This window comes from Tachypleus tridentatus, chromosome 12 (genome assembly GCF_004210375.1).
Source record: "Tachypleus tridentatus isolate NWPU-2018 chromosome 12, ASM421037v1, whole genome shotgun sequence".
Taxonomy (NCBI): domain Eukaryota; kingdom Metazoa; phylum Arthropoda; class Merostomata; order Xiphosura; family Limulidae; genus Tachypleus; species Tachypleus tridentatus.
Window position 1 is genome coordinate 96,588,015 of NC_134836.1, and position 24,070 is coordinate 96,612,084.

The following is a 24,070-nucleotide window of genomic DNA, read 5'->3' on the forward strand; positions in this document are numbered from 1 at the left end:
CTGGTCTTGGTGAATTCTGAACAGACGTGGTGAAGTTCACATACCATCTCAGACTGGTTACCTTAGTCTCAACCCTTCTTTTATCTTCCTCACATCGACACATTACTCCGATTTCTGTGCACTTCATTACTTGTACATAAAAGTAAAGGTTTATGGAAGTAAGTAGCTGGGAGTTGTAGTAAGCTGGGATCAAAGTTGTTATTGATGTTTGTGTTCTCTGCTGACGGTCATGAAGGTAGCAGAGTTGAAGACGAGACTTTAACATTAGTTACAATACAAGTAATCTGTTGGTGAGTGCTTTCTATGGGTTTCGTAGGCGGTTTGACGTTTTCAGAACAGGGAATTTTTTTTTATAGTTTTGATCCTACTAGCTGTAAACAGAAATTCGATTTTAACGATTCTTGATTTAGGAACATTCTTTGACCGGTCAATTAATGATATATTTTGGCTTCTTCAACATTCCATTTCGTTGGAGAGAGACCAAAATTGATAGTGTGAAGTCTAGAGGCTGTATTTCAAGTAGGTTTGGTTTGGGAACTACTTTTACGGGTGATTAAAAAACTGTTATTGGTTAAATAGGTTGATTTTAGAGTTCTATGGCAGTTAAAAGTAATGAAGTTTGGACGTGAGAGGCCTCTTTCAATAGAAAGTCGTCCAACTTTGGCCTATCAACGTCAACTGTTAAATTTAGGGGTTTCCCCAGAATATAAATATGTAATGAAGTTGCTAAAATAAAGTCTTCAAAAATAACTTGATCTTCTTTATGGTAAATAAGGTAGACTACTCAAAACTTTGAGTGCTTTAACTAAAATTAAAATGCAAGATACTCAGAATATTCAAGAATCTGGTGTTATATAACTAAACTAAGGAGTGTAACCAGTTAAGCAGTTTTATTTGTGATAGGTCAGTAACTGTGATAGTAGTCGTGTGGAGTTGAATACTTTAAATAAATAATTGTTATCGAAATCTACTTTATCCTAAAAGTCTAGAAACTGCGTGCTAAAGCATTATTATCGTTGAAATGTTATTTTACAGACTTCGTAAATAAAGGCATTATTACTCCAGGAAAGTCTCCTAAGCACCTGTGAACATACCAGGTCTCACATGGTACCTACACTTGACCAACATACTGACATACTCCCTGTTGGCGATTGATTACACATCCCAGGTCTAACATGGTACCTACACTTGACCAACATGCTGACATACTCCCTGTTGGCTATTGATTACACATTCCAGGTCTCACATGGTACCTACACTTGACCAACATGCTGACATACTCCCTGTTGGCTATTGATTACACATCCCAGATCTCACATGGTACCTACACTTGACCAACATGCTGACATACTTCCTGTTGGCTATTGAATACATAATATAAGTTGTTGTTTTTTTTACATTATCTTATTGTTAAAATAACTCCAATGAGAAAGAGAGGGGTGAAAAATCACTTGTATGATGTCCTTCCCTACACAGATAAAAGAAATCTTGCCAACACTTTTAAACAATTAAATTACAATGACAAAAACACTGTACTTTAAGGCATGGTATGACACACACAAAGCATGATACACGTATATTGCCATATACATGTAACTTAAGCTACACATATTCATATATAATTTTAACATCAGAAGGACTGCCTGTGGTTTACCCGATTTTCATAATTTACAGGAGATACCTCTATTAGATTTTTATAGCTGCAGTAACTTAATGAGTTGCCAAAATAAATACGTGCTAATAAAGGTAAGTCAAATTAAGAATTTTCCAGCTAAAGCGATTCTATGTATGATTAATACTCGTGCTGTAAATACAGTATATATCTCCACACTCGGACTAACACGGGATAATTACAATGTTTCTTAGTAAACATACTTACCAACATTCAACAACACCAGCGACCAAACCGTGAGGATATTATATATTCATTCACCAGTCATGTTTACGTTGGCGTCATGGAAAAATAGATACAAATAAAACCTAAAGAAGAAGAGGAATTTCCCCACATAGATCTATACCCAGGTGCATTATATTTTTTACTCAGAAAGAGCACGGTTCCCTGCTGCATATGTATTTTTGTTTTTTAAATTTCGCGGAAAGTTACACGGGAACCATCTCTGCTAGTCGTCTTTAATTTAGCAGTGTAAGACTGGAAGAAAGGTAACTAGTCATCACCATCCACCGCCAAATCTTAGGATTCTCTTTTACCAACGAATAGTGGGATTGACCGTCACATTCTAACGCCCCCGCGGCTGAAAGAGCGAACATGTTTGGTGCGACCGGCATTCGAACCCGCGACCCTCGGATTACGAGTCGAACGCCTTAACACGCTTGACCATGCCGGGCCTGCTGCATGTATAGGAATTATACAAATACGCTTTATAATTTTAGTGGTATTTTGAGGTTTGTTCCTCAGACATTTTGCTAACTACGTGGCTAGATGGAATAAGCAACTTTTGTGAAATATTGGATGAGCATTCAACCCTATAAAATTGTATGATAGCTTGAAATGTAAGAGAACAAAACCTTTTCAGCTGAGTTTTCAAACTCGTAGCCACCATTTTCAACTGTACTATATTTTATTTTTCTAGGCATAACATAACTAGTATTGCTTTTTTAACTGTGCAGTATTACCTGATATCGTTTAGATATCTCTCAGCAAACCTCTGCTCATTAGCTAGTCAAATAAGGGTCACAATGCTCTTTCAGAATAGTCAGTCTTGTTTTCAGTGACAAAAGCTCTGTGCTCTTCAAGGATTGCAGACTGGAAGTCTAGCCTTTGGATAATCGTTTGTTGCTAACTTATATTCTAGGAGACTGAGCACAAAGCATACTTTTCCCCAAACATTACATTCCACAAATAGAATTCATTCATCTTATGCTTCTATTGTTTGGTCTTCTTTACGCAGAACCCCTTCCACTCCATTAGCTCCACAGCTCAACTACAGCAGAAAACAATTATTTAAAAAAAACTTGGTAAACTCACTGACAAACGCACAAGACACTGTCAATATGCAAAGTCGCTAGCTTATGACTTATAAAACTGTAATGTACCTAAATCCTTTGCATTAAAAGTACCAGTAACAACAGGAGCATATGATCAGAATTTCTGCGACAAGTGGCAACAGATTCTTGAAAACACCTAATTAGAACTCATGAATATCACTAAAATCTTCTGCCAAAATTATGTCGAGATCCTAAATAAAGAACGTTCTCACTATTAGCACTTGTACAATCCTTCGCCGGAAGAAAAAAATTACACAAAAATTAAAAAGAAAACTGATACGTTGTCTTTTTAAAAAGAATAACAAAATTCATCCTCCCACCAATAACAACAGCTCAAAAAAGCGCTTCTAACAACATTCTTTCGAATACCTTTCTGTATTATAAAGAAACTAATATAGCACCAAGCACTCTACCAGAAACTATCACAATATCTTTATCTCACAATAAAGTCTTAAAAAAAACGTTTAAACCACTTCATTCTCTGATACACGTAACCCTTCTCAAATTAATAAATCTGTTAAAAATAGCAGTGACCTCATAAATCGTACATGTAACGTTGAACGCTTCCCACATATATCTAGTGTGTTAATATTTCGGTTATATCTCTCTCTAAACCAAAACTTTGTCTTCCCAGTAACAGGCTCACTTTTGTCTAAATAATAGCTATGTTAAAGAGTCCGAACTTCTTTCTGGCCTTCATGAATTCTCTAGAAAACTAAAACTGCGAATTTTTTAATAACAAATTCCGCTCTACTGAAAATCAACATACATCAAACTTCAAATAAATGTCTTTATTGACACCTACAGTAGAGAGAGAACTACATTTACAGAGTTATTTTAACAGAGTAGAGTAATATTTCATGTGATGAAAGACTATTAACTCTCAAGTCTGTATTAAACTTTCATATTTTATTTTATTTCTTTATGTGAGACTGACGAATGGAGGTTAAGACTGATAGACAGTGTATCCCCACCGCAATGTGGGTCCTACTTCCGCAGTCACCTCCAAAACCTAGGGTATATTTTATATCTCACATTATAACTTGTACTCTGGGATCCTTGACATTAATGCAGCGTTTTCAGTTTTATTTTAATGTATATTTGTTTCCGCTTATTTTTGGTTATAACAAAGTATTATATATATATATATATATTTGTATATATATATTATTTTCACTAGATATTTGTGTATCTAATGTACTTATTCCAATAATTGAACGTTTTATTTGTGCTAAATTTGGTTTTGCTCTAAAAAAAACAAGAAAAATATAAAACCTCGTTTCTGGGAACATGATATCTCTTTTATCAAATTATGTATGCCTGTACATTTAATATTTTCTTCTATTGTACATTATTTATTATTGTTTTAACGTTTGGCCTAAGGAAATTTATTTGTCATGAAAAATCTGTTAAAGAGTAGTTTATACTGAGTATTTTATTCTTGTAATGGGTTCACAAACAGCATCATTCATGGGTGCCGAGTAGCAAAGATATCAACAATTTTATCAACATCTAGTGAAATATCTTTATGAATATTAAGCAATAAGAAGACAATCCTCTTTCATTTTATTCCATATTTGCGGCTCGTTGGAGAAACTTGAGCTGCAGATTGGTAGCAATATTCGGAAAGAGTTCGTCATTCATGGAGGAGAGAATTGATCTTATCGTAAAACGTTTTTCTAATTCTATGCCCAAAAAATATTTCCAAAGACGTACCTCTTGAATGAATGATAATGTAGTTGGAGTTTATTTTGTATAATATCGTTTCAACTCAGTCTGCCTTTCTTCACTTAATTGGACGATCTTTGCAGATAGTGGACAAAGTCCGCACATAGCCTGGATTGATACTTGGCTGAATCTGGTTGAGAGTTTTGAAATCAGACTGTCCAGAAACAGAACAATAACAGCCCATCACCAGTACTCTTCTGCAGATTCTGTTTATACATAGTTCCATAGTGTCTGCCTTTTACACCTCCTTGGCAAAGAAATTCCATCCAGTGCTGCCACTTCAGCCATTTTCCTACCCCATAAAATAAACTATGAAACTTCTATATCAATTACGATCATTCTCCTTGAGCTAGTCTTTCATTAAGTTAATCTCTTTTACAACAGTGACAACATCCTCAGTGCTTCCTTGAAGCAAAATTCTCAACGACTTAGTGAACTTAAATAAGAATAAGGCAAACTGAAAATAAACAACGAATGAAGTGGTAGTTATTTGACTGTAAAAAACATTTGTTTCTGTGAAAGTTTTGTTCTCACAAACTGATCGCAGTCGCTTCGAAGCAATACCCTTAAGACAAGTAAACAATGCTTCATACAGAATGTGAAACCCTTTTACAGATGTATATTGCTTGAACCATCTTACCACACATAGTATTTTAAAATTTTGAGTTTAATCTCAACAGAAGACTCTTCATTGATTTTCATGATGGTATATTCAAGCTCAGTAGAGTACTTTTGTAAATACTTAAAAATAACCCAACATATTTTAGTGTTTAGAGCACGTCGTGAACTTCTCCATGTGAGCAAGACCTGGACAAGGCCAAGTTCAGAACTTGACTGGAGTAGTGGGTGTATATTGCTTGAAGAGACAGCTCCTGTAAGCGAACAGCACAGTCCTTTGGTTTTCTGCTCATATTACAAGTTTCGTCATACTTTTATGCATCATCAGGTTTTGTGCCTAAACTGCATGTTTGTCAGGATTGCACTATCTTGGAACAAAGTGTAACTCCTGTTGTAGATTCGCAATATATAAATTTTGTTAGCATTTCGACGAACCTGTCGTCTTTAAGATAACTCAACACGAATCCTAAATCCTCCCAATTACAACTGTCACTTTATCCGCTTAGATAGCAAAAACTGGGCCAGTTGCTTGTGATTGAGCGACTGTATGTTGTTACAAAAACCTTTAATGCGATACAAGGTATCGTTTGGAATTTTATAAATGTTGTCACAAGACTATCCCCAGCATTGATTATAAATTTCAAAAGAGCTTCAAGACTCCCCTGTTTATCAATCCATGTTGTGACATGGAGTATGGGTTGAGGTACAGGATGTCCGCGGAGGAGAAAGTGAATCACGGTGCTCTCCAAGAGCTAGGCCTTTTCCACCACAAAATTCAGTGTTCTTAACAACAGAGCAAAGAAATCTTCGGTTTCTTGTGACAAAGTTCTGTTTCTTTTGAGAGCATTAAATCAACACGTATCTTCAGGTTATTAAGATTGTAATTAAAACCATTCAATGAGGCACTGGATTCTCGATAACGTGAAACCCACTTGAAATAAAAAAATGTATCTCAGAACGGCTGGCATGGGTATTAACAAATGTGTTAATACCCATAAGGCCCTGGATTGCTTGTGATAGTCTAGCGTGGAATATTTACTAATGTCACTTAAGGTGTTTTCTCGGTTCATTTACATCGAATACGACAGGGAAAAAGATGCATCACAGATAAAACAAACCGTCCATTTCAACCGAGTATGAGAGGAAACCAAACCTTTCAAGCCAATCAAACTGACAAGAATGCTTACATATCCCCCCCTTTTTTTTTTTTTGCTTCTGTCACGATGGCGATTCACAGAAAAGTGAAGCGTTTTTCTGACGAGTTTTCATTAAATTGCCCTTAGTATCATTATCAAGTGTCCGTGTCAAATATCCGCTTATATCATACAACTAACTGGACGCAGGTATAAGTCTTATCATTCTTGCTATTAACGTACATCTTATTCTAACCGTCACATTATACGCCCCCACGGCTGGGAGGGCGAGCATGTTTAGCGCGACGCGGGCGCGAACCCGTGACCCTCGGATTGCGCGTAAGGCGTGCGACTCGTAATCCGAGGGTCGCGGGTTCGCGCTAAACATGCTCGCCCTCCCAGCCGTGGGGGCGTATAAAGTGACGGTCAATCCCACTATTCGTTGGTAAAAGAGTAGCCCAAGAGTTGGCGGTGGGTGGTGATGACTAGCTGCCTTCCCTCTAGTCTTACACTGCTAAATTAGGGACGGCTAGCACAGATAGCCCTCTAGTAGCTTTGTGCGAAATTCCAAAAAACAAAACAAAACAAACATACTTATTTTAATAGCTTTAAAAGTAACAGATGTTTCTACAAGACGTAAAGTTAAGAGCCCCATTGGATTTTAACCATGGTTAAAAGGAATACAAAAATGTACAGTACAGTAGTGCTATGCCCGTAAAATATACTACAAAATCCTAGTACATCACAATCACTAAGTTACGAGTCACATGAAAAAAATGATAATCTATAACTTAATGCTGTATTGACGAACAACGAATGACGTGCCAAAATAAAACCGCCAACAATTTTGATCCTAAATAAATCTAGATCTAACGAAATAAATTACAAGTTACATAGAAGTGCATGCATTATCATGGATGGTTTCGCTGAAAGAATTAGGTTATTTTAACACGTTTTTGTTGCGATATCAACCTTATCAGTTAACAAGTTAAACAATTGTGACTATGTAAACGATAAATATATCCCGACTTTACCGGCTCGGCATGGCCACATGGTTAAAGCACTCGCCTCCTAATCCGAGGGTCGCGGGTTCTAATCCATCGAAACCCGGTTTTTTAGCGTTGTAAGTCTGCAGAAATACCGCTGAACCACTGGGGGCGTTATCCAGTAAAGATGTTTATTGAAGGAGCCTGTTTTGAAGTTGTAGTGTTTTATGTATGAAAGCTTTTAAACATGTTTTCTGTTTATTCAAGAGGAACTGAATACGAATTTTGAATGTTTTTATTCTAAGACTTGAATGTAATTTTAGGTTTTTTAAAGTTGTGCGTTGTTTGCATGTTCACGAATTAGCTGAGAGTATGTATTTACTAACACCGAATCACCACATTCCTTCCTCTGTCATATTCACTGTATTACTATATAAAAGATTAACAAAAACATTCGGGTAAAAATATCTTTGTATGCCAATTTTATTAACTTCAAATCACACTCTGTTAATAATGCAGTCATAGAGGCAGTTAAAAATACGACAACACTAGTACAAATGTTTTGGAAATACGGAGACATACGGTAGAAATTATATTTTTCTGTAACAGTGGATAAAGGATTATGAGCAAAGTTGTTAATGAGATGAATAATCTGACACAAATTTCAGAATTCAAAATCAGGATGTGATTCTGTTAATAAAACGTTCCTTATCTATTTTTAGATTTGTTTTCTATTTTCGTTGCAGCCAGTTTTCATTGACTCTAAATTTGAAAATACTTATTGGTATTTCTTTTACAAAACTATATAATAATTAATGCTGCAATAATACATATTAAAACTTTAAATTACATACCTATGTTACTGCTCAAACACAAAACTGTAATGTGACAGAATAAAAACATTAATTGAATCATTTTATGAAAACGAAATACAAAGAGAGCAAGCTTGCATCTATTATTTAACATGATCAAAACTAAGTAAAGAGACTTCTTTTTAAATTAGTTTCCATGATATCGTATTCTCCCACATAGCTGCATTCTGGTAAAACTTCACGAGGGTCCATTAACTTTGAACACGTTGATAAATTTTCATATTTATCGTCTCTTGTTTGTTTCAGGCGGGACACTGTTTTGAATCACAGCAGTAACTATAAACGAACGTGTCGTTACTGTTTTGATAAGTAATAGACAAAAAAAAGGATGCAGAGAGGTTGGAAAATACATAAAGCAACTATCACGTGAAAGCTCCTGTTACACTCAAACGTGCGGAAATCACACCAGCTGTTCTTTAATGTATTGAACATGAATGAACTGAATGCGTATTCATTTATCCGTAATTTTGACTATAGTTTATAAAAAGAACACATTTTTCACATAAATCTCCAGACTTAATGGACACTCGGTATTTGGTTTATACATATATATATATATATATATATAAGATGAGCCGCAATACCAAGGAAACTATAGATCTCATTTTTCTTGTTGAAAATGTTTTCATTGAAAACTACATAAAATACATGAACCATGGCTGTTTACATTTTATCATTACTTTTTTGTGGGTATATAAATCAAACTATGAACCACGGCTGTTTACATTTTATCATTACTTTTTTGTGGGTATATAAATCAGACTATGAACCACGGCTGTTTACATTTTATCATTACTTTTTTGTGGGTATATAAATCAGACTATGAACCATGGCTGTTTACATTTTATCATTACTTTTTTTGTGGGTATATAAATCAAACTATGAACCACGGCTGTTTACATTTTATCATTACTTTTTTGTGGGTATATAAATCAGACTATGAACCATGGCTGTTTACATTTTATCATTACATTTTTGTGGGTTTATAAATCAAACTATGAACCATGGCTATTTACATTTTATCATTACTTTTTTGTGGGTTTATAAATCAGACGATGAACCACGGCTGTTTACATTTTATCATTACTTTTTTGTGGGTATATAAATCAGACTATGAACCATGGCTGTTTACATTTTATCATTACATTTTTGTGGGTTTATAAATCAAACTATGAACCATAGCTATTTACATTTTATCATTACTTTTTTGTGGGTTTATAAATCAGACGATGAACCACGGCTGTTTACATTTTATCATTACTTTTTTGTGGGTATATAAATCAGACTATGAACCATGGCTGTTTACATTTTATCATTACATTTTTGTGGGTTTATAAATCAGACGATGAACCACGGCTGTTTACATTTTATCATTACATTTTTGTGGGTTTATAAATCAAACTATGAACCATGGCTATTTACATTTTATCATTACTTTTTTTGTGGGTATATAAATCAGACGATGAACCATGGCTGTTTACATTTTATCATTACTTTTTTGTGGGTATATAAATCAGACTATGAACCATGGCTGTTTACATTTTATCATTACATTTTTGTGGGTTTATAAATCAAACTATGAACCATAGCTATTTACATTTTATCATTACTTTTTTGTGGGTTTATAAATCAGACGATGAACCACGGCTGTTTACATTTTATCATTACTTTTTTGTGGGTATATAAATCAGACTATGAACCATGGCTGTTTACATTTTATCATTACTTTTTTGTGGGTTTATAAATCAAACTATGAACCATGGCTGTTTACATTTTATCATTACTTTTTTGTGGGTTTATAAATCAGACTATGAACCATGGCTATTCACATTTTATCATCACATTTTTGTGGATTTATAAATCAGACTATGAACCATGGCTGTTTACATTTTATCATTACTTTTTCGTGGGTATATAAATCAGACTATGAACCATGGCTGTTTACATTTTATCATCACATTTTTGTGGATTTATAAATCAGACTATGAACCATGGCTGTTTACATCTTATCATTACTTTTTCGTGGGTATATAAATCAGATTATGAACCATGGCTGTTTATATTTTATCATTATTTTCTTGGGTATATAAATCAGACTACGAACCATGGCTGTTTACATTTTATCATCACTTTTTCGTGGGTATATAAATCAGACTATAAACCAAGACTGTTTACATTTTATCATTACTTTTTTGTGGGTATATAAATCAGACTATGAACCATGGCTGTTTATATTTTATCATTATTTTCTTGGGTATATAAATCAAGTTAAACAAAGAAAGGTATCTTTTGGTTTCAACTACTTCACATGAAGACCTTCCACACCTTTCTTTCTCTTGGTTAACAGATGTGGATGCATATCTGGAGCTCCAGAATATGGTTTTCTTAGGTTACAGTTAAAGAAGTGATTAAAAAGCATTATGTGTCTGGTCATCGCTAAATAATGACAGACAACTGTTTTCAGTGTTTTAGAATATCTCTTATCTATCTATCAGGATTTACCGAAAGTCACCTCTCAGTAGCTTGTACCTAAATCACTAGTTAATCCACCCATGTTTTGTCAGACATAGTGTACTCGATATCCCTCTGTTAAAGAGCTGGAGAGATTTGTAAAATTCAACTCTTTAAATAAAGGCATTGAGCAAGAAAGCAATAGTTCTCAGCCAATAAACATTCCAACATATTATAAAATAGTTAAAAGAAAAAACGAAAGTTTCTGATCCGTTTCTTCATTTTCCATCATTAATCTACTATTTTTAGATCCTAAGGAGAACTATAAAACCCTGAAGAGTATGTGAAAAGATAAATTTAGAGGTGCTTTTAGGATACGAGATATTTAAAAATTATTATCAGAAAAGCACAACAGGTTTGCAATATTAAAAAAAACGTAAATAAAATATTTATAGGCATGAGTAAAATCACATCGAAGAGACAGGAAGGCTTATCGGAAGTCAATAACACAAATATGACAATGGACTTGCGCTTTCCAAGTAATCATAGGTACCTGAACACTTGTAGAATAAAATAAATAAAGTAGTAAACTGGAAACTTAAGAAAAATAATGAAACCACTCAACAACACCATAAGATATATCAACTTAAAAAAGGCTGGGAAATCAGTAGTACTTGAAAACACTTTGACACAGAAAGACGGATCTTTCTTCCTAATAATCAAGTCATTAAAAAAAAAACAAGTTCTATCATACAGCCACGTCACTTACAATACCATCAACCCGCTGTTACCGAAGAAGTACTTAGGACAGAGCTGTTAAAGCTATTTATCAGGTAAACATAAAAAGAATAGGAAATAGTCATAGAAAATCACAGTCAATTAAATAAACTGAGGCCTAAATCGCCTTTAAAGTAAAGTAACTTTTAATCACCTCTACTATGCAGCATCTACGCTACCCTTTATCAAGTAGCAAATAATATCTTCCAGCCAATGAATATTCAATAGATTATCCAGTGGATAATTAATGGTTTATGAAGTTGTCTCAAGAAAATCTCCAGTTACTTTCTTCAGTTCTCTGTTTAATTAAGTAAGCATTTTCGGAGAGTTTCCATATGTGTTCTTATTTCGGTGTTTAGTTCAATTAAAGCACCATATTAAATACTTTTGTTTAATAAAGGTTAATATATTTCAAACTTGTTAAGGCAATATAAGTATATCTTCCTTTACAGCATGTTTCTCAACAATATAATAAAAATATGTACATTCTCCGTCTTACCAAACAACACGACAGTTTAATAGTTTAAGATAAATTTCTTTAAACGTTAGAGACAGTTAATCAACCTTGACATGAATTCCTAGAAAACTTAAATGTTTATTTACTTAATATATCTTGAATTGAGCTATATTACACTATATCAAATACTGAAAAATGAATAGAAAATTCTGATAATTTGTCCCAAAACAGACTCTACATCTCGAGATTTCAAAATTGTAATATTCAATGAAGCACTAAATTCTTATTTTAAAAGTATGCAAAATATTATTTTGAAAAATACAACTAACTAATGGCTTACATACTATTCTGAAACATTTTAGTTTAAAATAATTACACCAGTCATTATTGTTGTCCAGACATTTTGTTCATATTAAGAAATTAGATTGCAATAAAAACAATAATATAAAGTAACATTTTATCTTTAATTACATACACCCAAATATAACTTTATATTAATATTTTTCTCTCTAAAAATAAGTTGTAGCTACATTCATCACTTATCCAAAACAAGTCAGATGTAAATATGTCCTCCTCTAGTGCACCAGTATGTCTACAGATTTACAACGCTTAAATTAGGGATTCGATTCCCCTCAATGGGCTCAGAAGATAGCCCGATGTGGATTTGCTAGAAAAAAACACACACAAACACATAAGATGTAAATAAATTTAATCAGCTTCATTGCCGGATAATGCAAAATGGCCGCTCTTGATAAAATGATGCTTAACGAATAGTTAGAATTATGAAATACTTTTAAACATAAATAAAACGAAACGTACGTGTAACATTTCGTCAATCAGTAATTGTTGTCATATCTCATTTATTGTATTTTATACATTGGGAATAGATGTTTTATTGAAGAAACCATTTTGTGAACTCATCCTAACTATTTTGTAAATGTGATGGCTAATTTCTAAAATTTCGTACTTTGTCACCAATCATCCTAATGTTTGTTAAATACTTCTATCAAAGGTACCTGATTTTAATATCTTGCAAAAAACTACATTAACAAACATTTTCTTCAGAAATATTGGGAAACAAATCACGCAAAAATGGCCGTGGAGCTGAAATTTTGTGGTTTGCGTTCAGATAGTTACAAAATACAAATTAAATTCGCAATGGATACGTCTTGACCATAGGTGCGTTATGACAGTAATGGTCAAATCCTACTGTTCAGTCTGACAAGAGTATCCCAAGAGCTGGCAGTGGATGGTAATAATTAGCTGCATTCTCTTTAGTTTATCTGAGGACCAGTTAACGTAGATGACCATCACGTATATTTGCGTGAAAGACTACAAATTTTTAAAATTAAATATGAAAATTTGGACACATAAGGAAATAAAAGCTAAGCTAATAAAATAGACCTCGTACGTTAAAGTAGTGAACGTTTTATTTTATATTTTTTACCTCCAAAATCGTACACCTAATTCTAATACGAATTGAATGAGAGCTTCTGGTAGATGTCTTTTCTTTGTTTGTAGTTAAGTGGAAAGCTACACAATGAGTTATTGATGTTGTGGCAACTACAAATGTCGAAACCTTAATTCTATTGTAATGTGCCTTCAGACTTACCATTGTGCCATCGGCGTTAGAAAGAAGTGTCAAAGCAAAACATTTAGAACAAAAATAAAAACACAGACTTGAAGACAGTTCGGTATAAGCTCATTTCATTTTAGATTATACTTAGAAGTTTTTATATTAGCGATACTTATATCGTTATAAAACTGCCTTAGCTCTCCGATCATGGTGGTGTTATGTCAGCTTTATTTAACAGTCATGTCCCCCGCTAGTACAGCGGTATGTCTTTGGATTTACAACGCTAAAATCAGGGTTTCGATTATCCTCGGTGGGCTGAGCAGATAGCCCGAGGTGGCTTTGTTATAAGAAAACACACACACTTAACAGTCAATTTAGCTATCGGTCGATCACGCAAAACAACAGCAGCTTAAATAGCAGTACTTTATGACGACTACGTGATCTGCGCTTCAAGAACGATCGATTAATACCAGAATTTTTCTTTCTGCGGAATGAGCTCCCTTTAAGTTCTTCAATAAATCGACATTTTAACTTAGAAATATTGTAAGTAAAGGTCCATTCTGCTTCTTACATTACGGGAAACTTTTTTATTCTCATTTAATAAAAGCTTTACAAAGAAAACTTGATTGAGAAGTGTGTGTTACAGCTTTATCAGACTTGTATGACTAATTTAAATTTAAATTCCCTTTATGTACAAATTGAAGTTAAGGATATGTGTGAGAACCATGACTTTCTTGTATTTAAAAGACATGAAAGTTCAAATGAAACAGATTCAGGAGCTATATATATATATTATGGTTAAATTATACATTTTCACATTGCTGGCATTAAGTAGTCAGTTAATGAAAGTTAATCCTTCCTTTACTTTTGTCCATTTGTTAGCTCTAAAGACATCATCCACTTCCAAGAAAGATTTTTTTTCTATTCAAAATAATAACCAAATGAGACTGAGCGTAGAGTGGTAAACTTTAAATATTAAAAATCTTTTCATAAAAAGTTTTAATGGATTCAGACTGAAGAATTTAAACGAGTTTTAAAATATAGAGTTTTTTTAAACACTAAGATAAATTCGGCGGATGATGACATAACAAGATCTCTTTCCATTATGGATCTTTTATTATACATCTGTTTATCTAAAAACATGATTTCACTTCATCCCATTTTTATCCAACGGTCGACGGAATATTCAAGAGCTGCAAGCCATCTAATAAGAAAATAAAACAAATTTAATCAATATAACTGGAAAAGGATGATCAACTTGTTGGATATTGATATGAATCATAACTATTGAAATTAAAACTGTGCTATAGTCCAGCCAATCATATAAAAGCTTGTTAATGTATTTGATATACAGGTATAAAAATGAAGAAGAAAGAAAATATACATATCGCTAAAATAAAACTGAATGAATTTAAGTTTTAAATGACCTTTCGATAAGTAAGGAATTTCTGAAAAAGTTATTTAATTAGAATAGTAGTTTCATGCAATAAAGGCAATGGTTGACTGTCTCTATTTTGCTTTTATATTCTCTTCAATGTGAATCTTTTGTGATCCGTTTCATTTTTACCTTTAATATTAATATTACAATCTATCTTTATCTTTCGTTTTAGAAGTGTATTCAATGTAAGTACATAAAATGTTTGGACGAATGTTTTGCATTAGAATTGCCTTTTATTTCTTTTCTTAGATGAATCCTTTATACATTGTATTTTACTTATAATTATACACACGTTCTGTATAATATACGTCGAACAACTGACATTGTATAATGTTTGACTTACCTTTTCTTATCATTTTCCGAGTCAGCGAGGAAGTATAAATGTTTAAGATGGGTTTCAGGGGGTGTGGCTTCGAATGTGTTCTTCTTGCCCGAAATAGTACAGCTCTGAAATTTGTAGCCATGGAGAAGGAACATCGCTGAAATGCCACCAGAACATAGTTAGTAACAAGAAAGACGTATGTCTGATCCACTAACTCACTTTTCTTATATACAGAAATAACATATTGAAAGTAATAATTGTTATTATTAATAAATAATGTATTGAAAGTAATAATTGTTATTATTATTTGTTTGTTTTTGAATTTCGCACAAAGCTACTCGAGGGCTATCTGTGCTAGCCGTCCCTAATTTAGCAGTGTAAGACTAGAGGGAAGGCAGCTAGTCATCACCACCCACCACCGACTCTTGGGATACTCTTTTTACCAACGAATAGTGGGATTGACCGTCACATTATAACGCCCCCACGGCTGGGAGGGCGAGCATTTTTGGCACGACCGGGATGCGAACCCGCAACCCACAGATTACGAGTCGCACGCCTTAAGACGCTTGGCCATGCCGGGCCTGTGTTATTATTAATAAATAACGTATTGAAAGTAATAATTGTTATTATTAATAAATAACATATTGAAAGTAATAATCGTTATTATTAATAAATGACGTATTGAAAGTAATAATTGTTATTATTAATAAATAACGTATTGAAAGTAATAATTGTTATTATTAATAAATAACGTATTGAAAGTAATAATTGTTATTATTAATAAATAATATATTGAAAGTAATAATTGTTATTATTAATAAATAATATATTGATAAGTTATTATTAATAAATAACGTATTGAAAGTAATAATTCTTATTATTAATAAATAATATATTGAAAGTAATAATTGTTATTATTAATAAATAACAAATTGAAAATAATAATTTTCCAATCTATTATAGATTCGCAAGCTTGCGATTCTAGGACTCGGGTTTCGATATGAGTGGTTGACAGAGCACAAATAGGTCGTTATTTAATCTTGCGTTTAGCAATATCCAAACTAATATAAAAAATAATGGAATTTCTAGGAAGAACAATGAATTACTGATATCAGTTCTTCGTGTCTTAGGCAAAAAACACAAAACTAAATATTTTCTTTTGAAACTTTGGGTATGTAGTTTCAGAGCCATCATTACGTTAGGGTGGTTTTTTCATTTACAAAATTAAATACAGTAAGACACTTATCAATTGAAAAAAGTCCGTTAATTGTTTAGTTTAAAGCTGATTTACGGTGTCAGTTAAGTCAAAAACACAATAACTTCTAGCTTCAGTTTATATAGTTTTACAGGATAGTTTGGTTAGGGTGTTAAATTTATTAATCCTCAAGATTTATATGCTTTGCTTGAGGTTTAACATTAAAGCATTTACTTGTCTTTGTTTATATGCTCTGTGGCAGTTGAAGATTATCAGGTCTTAATTAAATATAAGCTCACCTGTTGCGGCTGATGATTTTTGGTCTATATGCTCTATGGCAGTTGAAGATTATCAGGTATTAATTAAATATTAAGCTCACCTGTTGCGGCTGATGATTTTTGGTCTATATGCTCTATGACAGTTGAAGATTATTAGGTCTTAATTAAATATTAAGCTCACCTGTTGCGGCTGATGATTTTTGGTCTAGATATAAGTACAAGGAACCGTCTTTCAAGACAAAATATCGTCGTCTCAAAGTTTTCCATCGGTGTCCAAGTCTTCCAAGATAACCTTGGCAGTCTGGTATTGGAAAAGTCAAAGCTGGTGAATGAACGTTGTTGAGATAGCTCTCTAGATACGGATCCACCTGTCGGAACCCCAGTAACAAATTTTCAATTAGTAGTCAATTGAAAGTATTTTTGATTTATCAAACATCAGAGTGTTTGTATATAAATCTTCAGAAAATTTCTAGTGTCTTCAAGGTAATTGTAATTCAAGGTAAAATTAATAATTGAAACATTACTGAGATATTTCAACTGTACTTAAAGACACCCGGTACAACACTACTGTTCTATTTCAACTCTAGCTAAGGAAAGTCAGCACAACACTATTGAGATATTCCAACTATAGCTACAGAAAACCAGTACAACACTATTAACATATTCCAATTCTAGCTATAGAAAGTCGGTACAATACTTTGAGATAGTTCAACTGTAACTGTTATATTATATATTTATTTTAATATCTATGTTTATTTCAATTTAATATTTTGGTTTCGTTTGGTTTGAGTTTGCGCAAAGCTGCAGGAGGGTTATCTGCGCTAGCCGTGCCTAATTTAACAGTGTAAGACTAGAGGGAAGGCACGTAGTCATCACCACTCACCGCCAACTCTTGGGCTGCTCTTTTAGCAACTATTAATGGGATTGACCGTCACCTTATAACCTTATTGTGTTATGAAAGAAAATTGTATGTATCAGTCTTCTTACCAAATATCATAAACATGATACATATCGACACATAATTAACTTCTAAATTCAAATTCAAATTTTACGTCACTTGAAATAATAAGTAACGTATGTAACATAATAAATCGGTGACTCGTCCGAGGTAAATTATAATACGTAACTAAATACAACTCTACCTGTAGAAACCCAATACAATAATATTCATAATTCAAACACTGTTTAGATATATTAACCACAAGAAGCCGATGCAACAGTACTTCACATAGATACCTATATCTATATTTAAAAGATTCGATAACAATACTGTTCATATATTTGCATCTTCAGATAATAAACAATTAATAGCGCTGATGTCTACAACTGTAAGTACGGAAGATTCTTATTAGTGTTCGAGTCACTCAAACAAAGAAGCGCCAAAACACATTATATCTCTGCGACAAATGTTAAAAAGTAACTAAAAATAACGTATTTATTCTAAATGTTTTGGTAATGAAAACAAAAAGCTAAAACAATAAACGTTTATAACATAAATTGAATATTTACAAATGTCAGAAACTAGGTACAATGAAAAACTAAGGTTCCGTTCGGAAGACATTTTTGAACATTTTATTCACTGTTACCATTGCAATATGAATCATGTGATCATACTGAGCTGTAAGTGTGTTCTGCAAGCGGGTTAATTATAACAACCGAATGTACTTCGGGTGTAACAGAGAAACCAAATACATTCAGCAAGAATTTGTCATCTGCTCCGCCAAGGGCAAGTATTATTGGGTTGAGGAATAATTCGTGAGCGTTTCTTCAAGTTAAACAAATATATTCATAAATGAAACGCTTTCGCAAAATATTTCATGTCATTTGGTAGATAAATTTTTGCTTTAATAGATGGTGTGTTTGATTTTCATATGTCTTTAATTTTTGCTTTCATTTTCAGCTCATTAAATGGAATGTCAAGTGGACAAAATAGAGTATTTTCGACACCATCTGCTTTTCGCATTTAATTTCTTGCAATTTCGTTTAAAACAATGCATACTATATACCTAGGTATTACATGAAATAAAGTATCATAATAAATGTTTTGGGTGTAATGTGTTCATGCATTGAAGTATTGTATAGTATTGCACGTAATGCTTGAATGAAATTATTTAAAAACGCTCACGAATTATTCCTCAACCTAATAGTTTATTGGAAAAAAAATAGGATTATTTGTGTATTTTATCTTTTCGCATCCGTGTTTATTAAGCCTAAAAGAAAAAGGAAATTGAATCACATCTATGTAAAATTTTACATACAAACAATAAATAAATCGACACAGATAGCTACTGGTTCATTCTCGTTCATGTTGTCACAAGATTCTATAACGAAGTGACGGAAATATTAGTTTATTTATTTTCATATGAGTGTGTTCGATTCTAACATCGTTTGTTCTAAAAACGAATTGTATCTATGGTCAAAAAATGTCAAAAAAAAAAGTGAATACTGGAATATCGTTATGGCGCGTTCTGCTATAGCCTTCAGTGGCTAATGTAACTATATTTGTGAAATATCATCAACCCTGGTTCAAAATATCACCACACAACTGAGGTATTTTCAAAACTTGATGGTATATATATATCTGTCATGTCAACTGCATAAACAGCTGGTGTTTCTATTACACACTTATATATCAACATGGTTGTGTATTAACTAATGAGGAGTATGTTCGCCTGTCAACAATGCGAACTGAAAACACGATTGTTTATTAGATCAGCCATCTCGATCGAAAATACACATTTGATTTTCATAGTGAAAGAGCTTTCATCATTTCAACATATTTGACGTTCAGTGGAAGCTCTGTTACGACACTGATTGACGAATGATATGAAATTCCTTTTTTTATGCTTGATTAAAAGTTAAATGTAAGATTTAGAAGATAAGATCAGTCGTTGAATAAAAACAATCTAAGATATTTTATAGATTAGTTCTAGGGATGCATTAAATAAGTTCAGAATATTTTTTATAATTTTATTTCGGACTTAAAAATTAAAAACAAAATTTAGACTGTGTAATTTTAATAGTATCTTTCTGCTCGATGATTAACTTCAAGCGCTTCTCAAGTCTGGAGTTTTTAATACTTGTTTTAATTTATTCGTTTTTATATGAGCAGTTTTGCGTGAAACAAAAAAAAACAGTTAATTTTCAGTTTAGCTGCGGAATCATTTATAAAACCTTTCCTACGATGTAAGTTCTTTAACTAATAGCTTAAAACAAACCCAGTAGTTAACAATTATATTAAGAAAGAATAGTCAATATAAACGAAGATATGAAATTACTTGTCCACTGACTATCTTCAGTTATATATTAGGCCCGGCATGACCAAGTGTGTTAAGGCGTTCGACTCGTAATGCGAGGGTCGCGGGTTCGAATCCCGGTCGCACCAAACATGCTCGCCCTTTCAGCCGTGAGGACGTTATAATGTGACGGTCAATCCCACTATTCGTTGGTAAAAGAGTAGCCCAAGAGTTGGCGGTGGGTGGTGATGATTAGCTGCCTTCCCTCTAGTCTTACACTGTTAAATTAGGGACGTCTAGCACAGATAGCCCTAGAGTAGCTTTGCGCGAAATTAAAAAACAAAACAAACAAATAAATATAATGTATTTTAAGTGGCCTCGGAAGAGTAACAATATAGTTCCTTGTAAAACATTGACAGTGTAGTTATATAGTCTTGTTCATCTAACTTGAATAAGTAATATTTTTTTGTAATGTCTTAGGTACTGTAACTTTGTTAACTGTGTTGGATCATTATAATATAATTCTGCTGCCTCTAGCCTGACTTAACAGAAACTTCTGCTGTTCCGTGTCTGGTCTTGATTATATTACAACGTAATTTTCTGACGTCATAGAATGTAGTGTTGTTGCCATAAAATGTTGAAGTTTATATTCCTTACTGTCCCTTCCGAAGTCATGACTTTTAATGCAGCGTTATCGTCTGTAACGCGTTGCGTTTTAAATACGTAGAGATATACAGTGTTGTCTCGCTTGGAATATAATTGTGGCGCTTGATATTTGAGCGTTAGATGCAGTAAGCAGGTACATCTGTTTAGTAGATTATTCAACTCATTGTTTACAATGTGATTACACGTTCACTATACGAAGGCAGTCAATAAAGGTACTTCTCAAAATCAAGTAGATTTCATTACTTTAAAATTTTGATCTCAATTATTTATATAGATAATTATTTATATAGGTTCAACACACACAATTATGAATCCTCCTTTTTTACAAATTACTTAAGGCAAACCGTCTTCGTTGAACAATGACAACATTAATAATTAGTTTCCTTAGTTTACGTGGTAACAAAGTTACTGGTAATTTTCTGTGAAATATTATAATTTTGTGAAGGTCAAAAAGCCATGTTTAGTGTTTGTTAGTTCACATTTCTCGACACTTAATCAACCATAACCTTCCTCGATTAAAATAATGTTCTTTTAATTATTTGTTGCATGTTATATCTGACAAGAAACGTGAAAAAGTGCAAAGCTACACAATGGCGCTCTGCCCACCACGGGTATTGAACACGCGGTTTCTAACATAAGTCTATCGACATTCTGCTGTGCTGTTGGGTGACCCTTTGTTTAATCATCGTAAGAGCAGAGTATTAAATGAGGTTTATAAATATTGAAAATGATTATTTCGAAAGCAATCATGTTTTAATCATTCATATGATTCATAATCATTCATTTAATCAATCAATCATAAAAATATTAAAAAATAGTAAATCATTATACATTGCCAAGAGTACACCAAATATAACATACTGTCTACAAAATACAAAATTTAACCCAAAAATTAAATATTAGAAATCATTCTCAGTGATATACCTTTTGTTTTTAATCACTCAACAGATTTATAATATGCAATATTCTTTGTATTTAACAGCATTGGAAAACAAAGGAACGTGGATCACTTTGGGGAACGAGGGCGACCTAGATAGAGACTTAAAACAAGTCGTACTCCAGCTAGGGCAAACAAATTGAGGCATTTAATATTCAGTTAATTTGTTTTAATATATGATTTTTGTTTAAATTATGGAAATTATAAAATTACCTTTTTCAGGTAAGTTTGTTTATTTTAGCGCAAAGCCAGACTGGGTTGCCTACTATGACCACCGATAGGAATCTAACTCCAAATTATTGCGTTGTAAGTCCATAAACATAACGTTTATCTACTGGGATTATTCTTTCGTTCAGAAAGTAAACAACATAGTAGATCCATATCTCTAATAATAAACTGCGAAATAATTGCAACAATTTATGGGCAGTGTTTTAGCTTAAAGGTAGAGAATATGTTACTGTTCAAACAACTTCCCATTGAAGAAAAAGGTGTTAAGGCAAAGTGCTATATTTATTTAAAATGAAATGCTACGAAACATTCTCAGAAATGTTTTCTTAATTTTACGGAAAGTTACAGAAGAGTTATTTGTGTTTGTCCTTTAATTTAGTAGTTAAATGCTACGAGAGAACAGCAGTCAACTCTTAGGCTACTCTTTTTACCAACTAATGGTGGGATTGTAACATTATAACTATCCACGACTGAAGGGTGAGCAGAGTTTGATGTTAAGGGGAATTCGAACCTCGACCTTCAGAGTGCGAGCCGAGCGCTCTAACCACCTAGTCATGCCAGGCCTATTCTAGGAACTAATGATAATCTTTGTACATTTTATGTGAATGAGACTTCTAAATTCAAGTGCTTGGATCAACTGGAAACCTGTACTCTAACCTAACGAATAAGATTAAGGGTAGATGTACATGTGAAAGAAAATAACAGTAAATATGTAAAGATTACAAAACAGGTGCAGATGCGAATATGACTTTCTTTCGTTTTTGTTTTTTTAACTTTCTTTAGTGTTTTACACAAAATGAAGGATAATAATTGTTTTTATTTCCATGTTTCAAACTGTGTATTTGTAAAATAATAAGTCAGAATCATAAAATAATTGTGAGGTTTTATTACTATCTCACCGTAATAATGTTTTGCATCCATAAAGTAATATATCATTTAGTTCAATTGAATTATCTTGTGTAAATTTGATAGTTCGTACCTTTTGTAGTGTCTCTGCTTTTGCTGGTTTGTACAGTTTTGTTTCAACGTTTGCTTTAAGAGTGATTCTTAATGGACTGAGATACATTAAAGTGAGATTTACTGAACACGCTTTTCCTTAGTGACCAGAACATTATTTTTGATATATACAATATAAGTATGTATTGTATCTTTGAAAACAACAACTTACAATTATAAATTACCTACGTGAGCAAAAACCAAACAATATATTACATGATTTTTTTCCTGGATAATAGTTTAGATTTAAAATGTTGGCAATGGCCAATATCAATTACAAAAAAAAACAACGTTTTTAGTTTTCTCTTTTTACAACTAAAAATGTAGCAAAATACAAATTTTTGATTTTTTGGGTAATTAGTAAAGAAAGACGAATAAGAACACAAAATCCGAGTGTCTTATTTAACAACGCAGAAGAATATCTTGTTTTGATTTTATAACTCAACACTAGCAATATTTTTAACACTTTCATAAGATATGTTTTCCTACTTTGAAATTATGAGAGAAACAAACTTGTCTATACAAAAGATAATAACCAATTTTTCATAGAAAACAACGTAACTCCAAGATAATATGTCAATGAATATAGTGCACTTATGTTCTTAATGATGAATTGGCGTGCTACAACAAATTAGAGTGAGAACTAGCATATGTTGACAAAATGCATTATGAAATTAATAAGAAAAGTGTTCGTAATTTAACTCTCCACACAATGCCCTATCTGTTTGGTAAAAAAAAATAAATGTTTGCAGCATAAGAACTGTGGTGTTATGGTTGTAGAACTAAACTCGCAGATAATTACATTCCCATAATAAGTAGAATTTTGTTTGTTTACAGTTAACCACAAAGCTACATAATTGTCCACCTGTGTTCTGTCCACGGCAGGTTAAAATAAGCAGAAACACGAGGAGTTGGATGGTTAAATAGAATTCAAAAATATGTGGTTCATAAAGAAAAAAATTAAAATAAATTCATTCTACAATTTGTTTACACAAAAAGCGACACAAATGTAGCTTGTATTACTTGTATGAAATGAAAGAATGAGAAGAAAAACTTAGCAATACATGTTACACTTAGCAATACATGTTAGGTAAGCTATAACTGAGACTACTTAAATAAAATTTGAATGAACCTGAAATAAATGGAAAATTAAAAAGAAGACACAAATGA

At 32.7% G+C, this 24,070-nt stretch overlaps 1 protein-coding gene across 1 annotated transcript in view; it reads right to left on the bottom strand.

The window, feature by feature from the left end:
* Window positions 1-12,398: 12,398 nt before the first annotated feature.
* Window positions 12,399-24,070, bottom strand: part of LOC143234082 (uncharacterized) — a 170,902-nt gene continuing 159,230 nt past the window's right edge. The window contains exons 11-13 of the mRNA XM_076471137.1: window positions 17,019-17,205; window positions 15,386-15,521; window positions 12,399-14,808 (exon numbers count right to left, since the gene is read on the bottom strand). Coding sequence (XP_076327252.1) covers window positions 14,757-14,808; window positions 15,386-15,521; window positions 17,019-17,205 — 375 coding nt within the window. The 3' untranslated portion in view covers window positions 12,399-14,756. The remainder of the gene's footprint in view (window positions 14,809-15,385; window positions 15,522-17,018; window positions 17,206-24,070) is intronic.